At 46.1% G+C, this 11,833-nt stretch overlaps 1 protein-coding gene across 1 annotated transcript; it reads right to left on the bottom strand.

Moving 5' to 3' along the window:
* Window positions 1–2,298: 2,298 nt before the first annotated feature.
* LOC107298929 (transcription factor HES-1-like) lies at window positions 2,299–4,663 on the bottom strand. Its single transcript, XM_015828287.1, has 4 exons — window positions 4,505–4,663; window positions 3,744–3,839; window positions 3,490–3,577; window positions 2,299–3,020 (listed from the first exon to the last, which is right to left on the bottom strand). Exons 1-4 carry the CDS (start codon window positions 4,610–4,612, stop codon window positions 2,425–2,427), a joined length of 888 nt encoding a protein of 295 aa, XP_015683773.1. The 5' UTR covers window positions 4,613–4,663; the 3' UTR covers window positions 2,299–2,424.
* Window positions 4,664–11,833: the final 7,170 nt, after the last annotated feature.

Genomic DNA, 11,833 nt, shown 5'->3' with positions numbered 1-11,833 from the left:
GGGGGAAAAAAAAAAGTGACAAGGAGAATCATCTAACTGCTTTCTGGCAGGCATTCATCATCATGATAATGCCCGGCCAACCTCATCTGTGACACAGGATTAGTTGAATTGTGGTAACAAGAATAGCTGCTTTTGTGTAGAAGGTGTGAATGCAAAGATTCTCTTCTGTCCCAAGTCTTCAATCCGAAACAATTCCTTTCCAAACTCAAGAAATTGCTCATTTGATACCAAGTTCGCAACTGAGGAGAAAGCAAACATCACATACTTGATTATGAGGCTACAGGGAATGGGACAACCTGTCAAATCAAACCTTTTTTCCTAGATGGTTCTTTCCCCCCCCATCTTCAGCCAAGGGGATACTGGTTCCCTTCATCCCCATTTCAGGTCTTGCATCTGTCTTATAGAGAAGATAAATCTGACTTTTCTGAGAATAAGGGAATGCTGTAGTTTGTCTAGGCTGCTTTGCATCTTTCTATACCTCAGATAAAAAAAACTGCAAAAGAGCTTCTGGGCAAGGCAATTTTGGCTCAGCCTTCCAGGCAAATAGTACAGGCCTGTCAGGTTACATGTTTCGCAACTGGAAAATAAGAATTTCTATAATATCTCTAATCCCCACAACTGCAGATGGTACATGGTGCCTACGTTGAGAAACAGAGGAAGATAACATATAAGGCCACTGACTCTTTTTGGCTCTTTTTTGTAGAGTGGTATAAATAAGGCAGCTGCAGTCATGCATCATGCTTACCAAGTGGACAAAAAAACAGTAGCTGAATATACATGATAAATGTGGTTTATTTTAACTTTGCTTGTATTGTGGCTTAAGATATTGCATGGTTACAGCACCTTTGTTATTTGTCGGGAAATGGATTAATTTAATAACCAGATTAAATCAGTTATAAGAATTTAGCTGTTGCTTAAGACCCCAGTCAGAAACCGCTTTCTAGAAAGAATGGAAGAATATTTAAGTTAAAAAACCTTTTTAAATGTATATGCTAGGGGAAAAAAACTGTTTTTCCCTAGTTCCCATTCTGAAATTAGTATTCTATCTAGTAGATCTGGATTACATAAATAGGGATGGCCAATAGGGGGTGCTAGTATTTATCTTTACTGCCATCTAATGGTCATCTGCAATTTTGCAGGCCAGATCTGGTTGGCAGCCTAGAGGATTGCGCTTGGAAGCTGCGCTCTGAAAGGACCAAAACTGAATTTAATCTTCATTTTAACTGAATTTCAGTTAGAAATAGTTAACACAATGATTCTCCAGTAATGAATATGTTTTTCCTTTCCCCATATTAACATTTAATGCTTGATAACGAACATTTTAAGTTGCTGAGGTTTTGGGGGACTAACATTTTGAGGAAGGAGAACAGAGAGTTGACTCCTTAAATCTTGGCTAGCTAACTAAGTGCACAAGCTTTGGCCTGATATCTTGCTAATATCTCAAGACTTAATTTTCATCTCTATTATACATAAGGGAAGCAAGTTTATTTTCTTGAAAATCGATTTTTTCTGTGATTTGAAAGAGGAATCTGTAGCATGAAAGCACTATCAGTTGTTTGAAGCAGCTCTTGCCAAATTAGGGAAAAAAATATGGCTTGCCCATCATTTATTGCATTGTATGGCAAATTTCTCCCATATAAGCCTATTTAAGAGTAGCCAATTAAATCTGAGTAGTGTTTAAGCAAAAAAAAAAGCTTTTTAGATTTTGCAAGTATACTATAACATACTTTGGGAAAGACTGCTCCCCACCCATTTCTTTCACAGAGAGGAACGCCTCTGAGATAATCACACCCTAATTTTGTATTTGCCCATGAAAAAAATGGACCTTTAATAATGTAACTGGAACATTGTAGTCCAATCTAAAACATTTTCTACATTCTTGATTTGCTTACGGTGCCTACCATCCTTCTTCCATTGCATAATATCTGTGATGCCCCTAATGAGGGAGAGACAGCATTGATAATCAAATCCTGTTTGTCCAAGTCTGCTGATTTTTTTTTAAACTTTTGCCCACTCTCTTAATTCTGGCCATGACACAACAGCATTTTTAATTCAAGAAAGTTTTATTTGTACAAACATCTTCCAACATTCTTTAAAAACAAAGTCTCAAGACAGACATAAACAAGCTTTGGCATAGTACATGGCAAATATTTGATACAAAACTAACTTTTTTCTTTTTTTAAAAAAGAAATTATTTCACATCACTGTTTTTTTTTTAAAAAAGGGTGAAAAATACAAATTGGCATCCCAAAACCTTTGGAAATGAATAAATATGAGTTTTTTTGGGGGGGAGGGGACGGGGAGAAGGTGAAGGAATTCAGCCAACAAAATAAACTATAGAGATCCAGGTTCCATACAACGGAACCAATGTTGAAAACAGTCAGGGATTTTTTGTTCGTGTGTGGGAAGGGCGGGAGAGGGAAGTCACCAAGGTCTCCAGACAGTCTCATGACGTTCTCCTCGTTCTCCCCCTGCTTGAGAAAGGGGCGCTAAGCTGCCCCCAAAAGATGTGAGCCCTTGCACCGGTGATACCGAAGGAGTTGCTGTGGAACTGTTGCAGGAGACAGGCATGTTTGTGTTGGCATAGAGTGGAACCACTGGTCCAGCGTTCGGCGGGAAGGATGGGCTAGGGATGAGGAAAGCGAACTGACCATCGGTCGCCGGTACCAGCTGGAAGCCCCCGTAGACTTTGGGGGACAAAGCGTCACTGGGGTTAAGTTTGCATGGCCCAGGCATGGCTCCAGCTGCAGCTGCTGGGCCTGGCAACTGGATATGCAAGGGTTGTCCCAAATGGGCAGGCGGTCCGCCGGTGGCCTGAGGGGGAGGTGGTGGCGGTGGCGGCGGTGGGTAGTTCATGGCCACAATCTGACCCAGGCAACTTGAAAGGTGGCCCAAGAGCCGGCTGCGGACCTCTGTGTTCACCCCTTCGCAGGTGGAGAGGAAACGAGTGACCTCATTCATACACTCATTAAATCCAGCTCGGTATTTGCCCAAGACGGTAGGATCAGCACTCAGAGCAGCTGCCAAGAGAGAAAAAGGTGAAGGATTAATGACTAGAAACCACCAAAGCGTTTTTGTTTTGTTTTTTTGCTCTTGGAGACAAATTGCTTTCCTTTCTCCGGTCAGAGTCCCTCCTACTAAATGTAGACTTAGATCTTGGGGGGAGATGATCTTGGCTTGAAGGCCTGGTCAAGCTGGGGATTTTTCTGGATGGCCTAGGACCACACACCCCCTTCCCCCCCCAGGGCCCCTGGATCAAGGACGATGGCTTCCGATCCTGCTAAACCACAAAACCTTTTGGCGTGTGTCAAGTTTCTACCCTGCCTTGCTGAGATACTAAGAGGATTGTTGGAAGTATATGCTTGAAGCAAGAGTAGAGCATATACACTCTGTGTGTGGGGGGGGAACAGAGGCCCCCTCCGACAGCTAGATTTTCCATGTTATATAAGCCTTATTTTCTTTCTAGAGAAGAAACCGTTTGCTGCTCACCTGTCATCTGGGCTCTTTGAAGATTCCTCAGATGTTTCACTGTCATTTCCAAGATATCTGCTTTCTCTAGCTTGGAATGCCTGGAGCTCTGGAGGAGATGAAAAAAAAGGGGGGGAGGAAAGGTGAGCTGCCTTGAACCACATTGATTCAGGTACCCCTAAAACTGTAGGGATCCGAGGCTCCTCCTCCCTCCTCCCCCCCCCCGCTTCAAGGGTTGCTGACACAATCTGTGTCCCCCTCCCTCAACAACTTACATCTTTCTTCAGCGCATCCAGGATGAGTGTCTTGAGCTGGCCCAGGCTTTCATTAATCCGGGCCCTCCGTCTCTTCTCCATGATTGGTTTAGAGGACTGTTTGGGAGGAAAGGAAAGGAGAGAGAAAGGTTAGCAACCCCAAAGAGGCATCACGAGGAGGAGTGTGTTGGGAGGGGAGCTCCCCACACCTTGCAACGGAGATCCTGCAGCCGGGGAAAATTCCCTTGTTGGCAAGAGATTCAGGGCGGGTTAGCAAACAACTTGTGGACCTCTTAGCTTCTCTGTCCAAAGCATTGCAAGTGACAACGTGGGAGGGAATCCCACTAAGCTGCTGTGGGTTTCCCAGTTTCCAACTCCACAAATCTTTACCCAAAGGCTGCCCCTTGCTTGCGCCCTTCTTCCTTCCCACCCTGATCTACTAGCGGTCTTAATGCCCTCTTCTTCTTCTTCTTCTTCGCCTACTCCTTCCCTACCAGCGCATCCCCCCTCCCTTTTTTTGCCGGCTCCCTCTTGCAGCCGAAAATCCGGGCAGAAAAAAAGCTCAGATCTTTGGGTGCATGTGTGTGTGTGTGTGTGTGCGTGCGTGCGTGCGTGCGTGCGTGCGTGTGTGTGTGTGTCAATCAGTCAACCGAGAAGAGGGGAGCTAACGAACTATATCTATCCGTGCCTGCGCTTAAGGAGTCCCATCCTTTGAGGGCAAGGCAGGACCTGCAAGTAGAATCGGCTTTAATTTCCCCGAACGAGGCGAAAAACAAAATTACCTTTCGGTGTTCGCTGGCGCTCTTGGGCTTATCCGGGGTTTGGCTGGAGCTGGCCGGCGCTCCGGCAATCGGCGAGGCGGTGGGTTTTTCCATCGTGTCTGCTGGCATTTTGGTAACCTCGTTCTTTCACCCAGAACCGGGGGGGCCCGAAAGAGAGCTGGGGGGGGCGAAAGGCGGCGGAGGAAAAGGCGGATCACTTGGCACTGTATATCCGACGGGAGCCCTGCTTTCTCCGGATTAATAGGGCGAGAGCTGGGCCGCCTTCCACAAGAGGGAGAGAAGCAAGGGCTGCGTTTGCAAAAAAAAGAAAGGAAAAAAAAATGCGATCGCGCCCCGGCAAGTGGCAGAGCGTCTCCCGGCCGGCTCCGGCTTCCGCAGCTCCCGTTGCTTTGGCTGCGGCGCGCCGCTCCCCCCTGGCTTTATATAGCCGACGGCAGCTCCCAATTCGTGTGAAACCTTCTCCACATTCTTTCCCACACTCCCGTCCGCCAATGGGAAGCGGGACTCTCCCCGTCGGGCTCGCCGATTGGACGACGCCCCCGCGAGCTGTCAGTCACGCGCCAAGAGTTGTCCCCTCGCGTCCCCCCCCTCTCTCTCTCCAATTTATTGCTTTGCTATTTCCCTCCCCCCCTTCTCCTCCTCCTCCTCCTTCTTGAACTTAGATACCTGGGTGCACGTCTGTAGGTATGGATCGCTAAGCTCGGGTTGAACCTGGGCATTCCAAGCAGGCGGATCTCTCCCAGCCCCCCCCCCACTCCACTCCTCCCCAGACCCGCCGCCCCAACCCCAAAAGCCTGCATCGCGGCGGGTCGTGCTCTCCGTGTCCCAGTTAAGGAAAACCCCGCGCCATCCGTGCTGGAATGCGTGAATCCGGATTGTGCCTTCAAAATGAGGAAGGCTGGGTGCGGCGGGTGGGGTGGGTGGGGGGTTGGAGAGAAAGAGGCTCTCCCGAAATTGGGGGAAAGTGGAGAAGACCCCGATTTTAGGATATGCACAGCGGTGGCTTTCCTGTAGTGGATTCTGTTCCAATTGTTATTATTATTATTTTTATCGAGTGGGCAAGTTGATTGTATTTTGGGGTCTCTTTTGCCCACGCGAAGGAACTCCTACCTAGGCTTCTCTACTGGGCAGGTGTCCGCTTTTCAACCATTAAAGGCCTTGGCAGGGTCAGCCTAAACGTCGCTTGAGGATTCAGCCGGCTCTAAGCACCATCTTTCTGCTTCCCACCGGAGCCCACCCAAAGGGGCGCGAAAGGCCGCTCAACATTAGCGCCAGTGGGAAAAACCGGCGCGTTTACTCCCAAGTAATACACTCCCTCCATTGAATCGCTCGGCCCTAGGGCAAGTGGGAGACCCCCGGAGGCTCTGTAGAACTGTAGGACCGTCTCTTCTCCCCATCAGCAGCTTTCTGACCCCAACCATTCTTTAGATTTATAGACGCTGGGGATACCTGGCAAAAATCGGAGAGTCGGTGGACACTTCCTGCTCTGCTAAAAGTCCCTTACTCGGCTCCAACCCCCCCCCCCCCCGGAATTGGCTTCCCAAAGCAAAGAAATCTCGGGCGCCCCCTCTCCCGCGCTGCACATCTGTTTGCAACGCCGTCCCGGTTTAGCCAGAAGTGGAGCACACGGAGGGCCCCACAGAGCTCCGCTTCTATGGGGTCGGTTGGGGGTGGGTGGGTGGGGGAGGCTTAACAACCCAAAACCGCCTTTGGGGCTGCGCGATGCTCCGAGACGGAGACTGTCCCGCACTTCCCCTCCAGCTGTTGTAAAAGCGCACACGGCAAGGGAAGGGAGAAAAAAGAAAGAAAGAAAGAAAGAAAAAGGAGGGATGGAAAAAAAATGAAAAGAAACAGCGAAGACCAGCAGCAGCAGCAGCAGCAGCAGCTGCCCGGCACGCGAAGCCCTGCCAGACTGACAGCCAATCGGGGCACGGCTGCAAGCCAGCCGGCTTCCCATTGGCTGTCAGCCTTCGCAGCTGTCAATCAAGGAGCCTTCTCTCTCTCTCTCTCTTTCTTTCCCCCCTCCCACCCCCAGAGGCTAAAACAGCCGCCAAATGTTGTCGTGCCTCCACCCTGCGAGACGGGCCGGGGCGCGCGCGCGCTCGTGGGCGCGGGTTGCAAGCTCGGCTTTCCCTGCCCTCCCTCCCTCCCTCCCTCCCGGCTCGCGAGAGCACGTGCCAAAAGCGCTTCTGGCTTCCTGCGCCGCGCACGCACGCACGCACACACACACACACACACACACACACGCAGGCAAGCAGGCACACATGCACACTCAGCCCCAGAGTGGGGAGGAAGCGCTGGGGTGGCACGGCTCCAGCCGCGAAAGCTCCTGGCGGTTTTGCAAGCTAGACAAGGGGAAAAAGCGCAGGCAGGCCTGGGAAAACTCCGCCCCTGCGCCTTATTATTTATTATTTATTATTGTCCAGCCTTCGGTACAGAACGGAGATTAAGTTTCCAATGGGGGAGGCCGGGTTTGCAGAGGGCCGGCAGATGATGATGAAGAAGAAGAAGAAGAAGAAGAAGAAGAAGAAGAAGAAGAAGAAGAAGAAGAAGAAGAAGGAAGAAGAAGAAGAAGAAGAAGAAGAAGAAGAAGAAGAAGAAGAAGAAGAAGAAGAAGAAGAAGAAGAAGAAGAAGAAGAAGAAGAAGAAGAAAAAAGTGGTGGTGGGGGGAATCTTAAGGATCGCGTTTATACAAGGCAATAAATTTGGCCGAGGGTTCACTTTAGGTAGAGATTTTGTGGCTGTGGCAGACTAAGCATGCCGTTCCCAACCTCACCGTTTTTGATTTCTTTATGGTTCGATGCACAGCGAGGACTCAGAAAATAATTTAGCGATCCAGGTTAACCTGATTAGAGGTTAGAGGCGACTCTGGAAATGCTCTGGTTAATTGCATTAACTAGAACTAGCAGCAAACAGGCCCTGATGCCCTGTGTTCTTTTTTACTGTGTAAGGACTTTCCGTATCCTGCGCCTCTTGTTTACTCAGTAGATTTCACCCGATCATTGTTAAGCCTAGTAATTGCATTTGCCCAACCTCTTAAAAGTTGATTATGTTGGGAAGCTTTCTGTTGGTTTAGTATGTCAAGAGAACTAAGGCAATCCAGTTGCTTTGTGGGTCGGTGTCTCAATATGAACTCAGAAAATAAAACTCAATTTAGGGCAAACATTCTGTACTGTGATTTGCAAAACCCCGGACAGCCACTAGGGGGCGAAACCGTGAAGGTTTCCTGCATCTTTGCTGCACTCTGATTGTCTTTTAATATGTTATTTTACTCCCTTAACATCTTATACAGTTTTTCTGAATACCTTTTGTCTTTAAAAGGATATAATCCAGCAGAGAAGTAGGCAGATTTCAGGCTCATAAGAAAAGTGTGTTGTTGTTTTTTTGCCAAAACCTGAAGATCCACCAATTAGAACCAGTTGCAAAATATACTCAGTACAGTATTAAGAATGAGCGCAAGGAATTTCTTTGCAGAACCAGATACATCTGGCATAGCAAAGAAGACATACTACTCCCGGTAGGTGCCTCAATACTTCGTTGGCTTAAAAACTTACCTGTGAATATTTATGTTTATCTGGGGCACCAGTAAGCACAGATCCCATTTAGGTATTGGTTTGACCCCCTTCTTTTCATTCCAGACCTCCCTGATAATCCAACCCAAAGTTTAAGCCACAGGGGGAGGGGAACACCCTCCAAACATCTTAGCCTTGTATGTGGTTATGTGTTGGAAGAACCTCTGGAAATTTTCACCCTCTTCCTCCCTCCTTTCCAGTTTCTTCTTTTTTTGGGAACAATTATTGCCTGAGAAATGGTTGCTGGGGTGGGGGTGGGGGTGGGGGAGAATGAAAAAGAGAGAAGGCTAACAGTGCCACCTTTAGGCCAGTTGCAAAATTATAGGATAGGGAAAAATTGCATTTATCTTGGCTTGAGAACAAGACGGCACCCAGTGAACGCGCCCAGTCCCGGTGCATTTTCGATCATCAGTAAGTCTCATGCGAGCATACAAAGTGCCCACAAATCAAGAGTCTACCAAGAAGGGGCATATTTATATAATAAAGCATTTTCACATTCCCAATCTGGCTCCTGGCGTTTGAGAACCCGTGTTCAATATTTATAGACCGTAAATTCATCATTTCTGAATGAGGTTCAAACGAAAGAGAATCCAGACCAAAGAACTGAACAACTCAAACCTACTGAGGAGTCAACAATAAAGAAGTGTCGCGGAAATGCATGTTGAGGTCTTCACAGAATGGGTATTTAGTGTATTTATGGCCTCATTTTTCCCCCCCAAAACGAAATTCAAAACAATACAGTGACCAGATCCAAGGCCTAAAACTAGTTCTTGGATTCCATCCGTGGAAGAAGATTCCTTTTTTCTGCCTCGTGGTCAGAATGCTTTCAAATCCTCTTGGAGTTTTCTGAACTTGCTTTAGAGTAGTGAAAGGGTGGGATGTATTGCCATCTGTGGTTTATTTCCCTCACTCTCTGTGATGTCCTCTCTTACTTGCTCCGAAAGAGCCCCAAAGGAGAATTTCCTTTGTTAGTTCCATCCTTAACTAACAAAGACTAGGAAGTTACGTCTGGCTAGATGAAACAATTACCTATTCTTCTGGCTCAGGCACTTTCTATCTAAAATGTGCGCGCCCCAAGCACGTTTAGCTCAAGAATGATCCAGAATTGTAGAAAAGTTTCAAATCCTGCCTCGTGGAAGAACCAGGTGTTGAAGCTGGGAATGCAGATGTTCTTTCATTGATATGCATTCCATCGTTGATTCTTCTGGAGTGCCACATCTCCAGACTCCATGGCTGTTTTTCTCCAATCCCAGAAAACATCTTCAAGAAGTTTGAGGGATTAGATGCCCCACCATCTTTTCTAGCCATCTGGCCCCCGCAGATAAGAAGGAATATGTCATTAACCGAATTATTTGTGTTTGGATTATGTTCTTCAGAACACAAGACACCTCCTTTCCCTTAGAAAACTCCCTCTCCCCTTCTTTGATCCTTAAGCCTAACTTTATTAGAGTCAAAACTTTTTTTGTTTCTTAAGGCAGAGACTCAAAAGCTTACAGCCTGAGTGGGGGAAAAAAAAGACTAGGTTTGTTGGAGTCCAAATGCATGGCTTTATTGGGTTGTTCTGCTGTTTTGATTAGCTTCTTACTCTTGATAGGATTTGCTTATTTTGCAGAACAATTACTCTTAGCATTATCAGCATTGTAATCTCTTGTAGACAGAGATGCTCATCCGTTTTTGAGAGAGAGAGAGAGAGAGAGAGAGAGAGGAGGAAAGGAAAGGAAAGGAAGAAAGGAAGAGAAAGAAAGAATGAAAGAGGGAAGTGAGGAGAGGGAGGAAGAGAAGGAAGATCTTTGCTTTTTTGTTTAAGGCGCCATTGGACTATAAGATTGTTTTTCAGTCTTTGAACTACAAAGGTTCTTAAAAGTATTTTGGAAGTCATCCTACTTCTGCTGCATATGAACTATGCACTTAGTCCCTTACCACCTCTGTTGTACTATTGATCAGCTTTTATTATTATACCGTCCCCCGCAAAGTGAGTAATAGCAAGCAGCTACCGGTACCTATATGTATCAGGGTGCAGAAACCTACCTGCTGGATTTCTAACTGACTTGGTTAAATGTGTGAACGCAGCCAGAGGTTCAACTGGAATCTACTTCCTTACAGCTTCCCACATTGTTATGTTTTGAATTGTACTTTAAAGCACACCCACTGCTCTTCTCCCACCTCATGGGTGCACATGGAAAGCAACTCTTTATTCCTTATTATTTATCTTTATCTATTTATTATTTATCTATTTATTTTAATCTATTTTATATGTATTATTTATCCAACATTTGAGGGGCTGCCACAAAGAAGAGGGGGTCAATGTATTCTCCAAAGCACAAGAAACAATGGATGGAAACTAATCAAGGAGAGAAGCAACCTAGAACTAAGGAGAAACTTCCTAACAGAGAGAAGAATTAACCAGTGGAACGACTTGCCTCCAGAAGTTGTGGGTGCTCCAACACTGGAGGTTTTTAAGAAGAGATTGGACAGCCCCTTGTCTGGACTAGAAGACCTCCAAGGTCCCTTCCAACTCTTATTCGGTTATTCTGATTGATGGATCTCCTTCTCCATTAAGGCTGCCAAGCATGTAGAGTGCTTTTCCACTTCCCACCCTCCGTTTATTAAGGCTTTAAAGATCGTTTATAGCAGAAATTTTACATTGTCTGCGAGAGTACCCAAAGCTATGAATTTCAGGTCATGCATAAACACATGCATGTTCTAATGTTAAAAATCTACAGGCTGAGTTGCAAAAGAGGATCTAGGCGGGATTCTCACATGCTGTCAGTTCTATTATAGAGGGAGTTAGGCCGATACTCCTTCTTTAGTAGTCTGAATTCTCAGTTCAGGGTTTGTCTGGTTCTGTGCTTTGTGAAGATGCAGCTTGCTAAGGTCCGTGATGAAGTTTTCACGGAAACTACTGGAGTATCTGCCAGCCTTTGTTTGGTTTTCCAATATATTTCAGATGCACTTGGGTTTTCTTCTGCAAAGGTATTTCGTAGCTCCACTCCAGAAGCCTCGTGGTTTTCTTGGGCTTTTTCAAACCTCTCTTTGATGCTGGGATTAGAGGCGTTTGACAGCATAATCAAGAGCACACATGCAAGGAAATCAGGAATAAAAAAAAAATGGTTCAATCCTTTATGTCATTTGGTCAGCTCCTAATCACAATTTCAAAGCGAAGAAGGAAGAAGGGAGGAAAAAAAGACTTATGGTTGTTCAAAAGGAAGGAATTTACTAAAGGTTCTCTGGAATTTACCCCTTCAATAATTGCAAAGTTGTGACATTGATTTAAAAAAAAAGAGAGGGGTGTGTGTGTTCCTGTTCCGTGACCTCTCTGAGTTTTTGACGTGTCCAGCACCAAGGACAGCAGCCGAGTGTTTTGGACTAAAGGCAGTTCTGTTGTCAGGACAGTGTCAATAGAAAATACTGCACTCTTTAAATCCATTTTTCTACTGGTATTTTTCTTTGCAGACACAATTGCACGACACTTTCCATTCATGCCCACCAGGAATTGAAGGGTGTCGTGTGTTGTTGTGTCAGTGCATGCCTGTTCAGGAGATAGAGTAAATGTTTAAGGAAGGTTTGGTGTCAGAATTCACCCAGGAAGGAGGAGGAGGAGGAGGAGGAAGAGGAGGAGGAGGAAGAAGAAGAAGAAGAAGAAGAAGAAGAAGAAGAAGAAGAAGAAGAAGAAGAAGAAGAAGAAGAAGAAGAAGAAGAAGAAGAAGAAGAAGAAGAAGAAGAAGAAGAAGAAGAAGAAGAAGAGGAAGAGAAGGAG

The sequence above is a fragment of the Protobothrops mucrosquamatus genome, unplaced genomic scaffold (assembly GCF_001527695.2).
Source record: "Protobothrops mucrosquamatus isolate PMUCROS unplaced genomic scaffold, P.Mucros_1.0 scaffold4381, whole genome shotgun sequence".
In the NCBI taxonomy this organism is placed as follows: Eukaryota; Metazoa; Chordata; class Lepidosauria; order Squamata; family Viperidae; genus Protobothrops; species Protobothrops mucrosquamatus.
This window is presented reverse-complemented; position numbering and strand designations above follow the sequence as displayed.

What these genes read in the sequence shown, in the direction of transcription:
- LOC107298929 (XM_015828287.1), bottom strand. Translation starts at nt 4,612, where the DNA reads ATGCCAGCAGACACGATGGAAAAACCCACCGCCTCGCCGATTGCCGGA. An exon ending in GCGCCAGCGAACACCGAAAG is followed by an intron (nt 3,840 to 4,504) that starts GTAATTTTGTTT and finishes CCTCCCAAACAG; the next exon opens with TCCTCTAAACCAATCATGGA. An exon ending in TCAAAGAGCCCAGATGACAG is followed by an intron (nt 3,021 to 3,489) that starts GTGAGCAGCAAA and finishes CTCTCTTGGCAG; the next exon opens with CTGCTCTGAGTGCTGATCCT.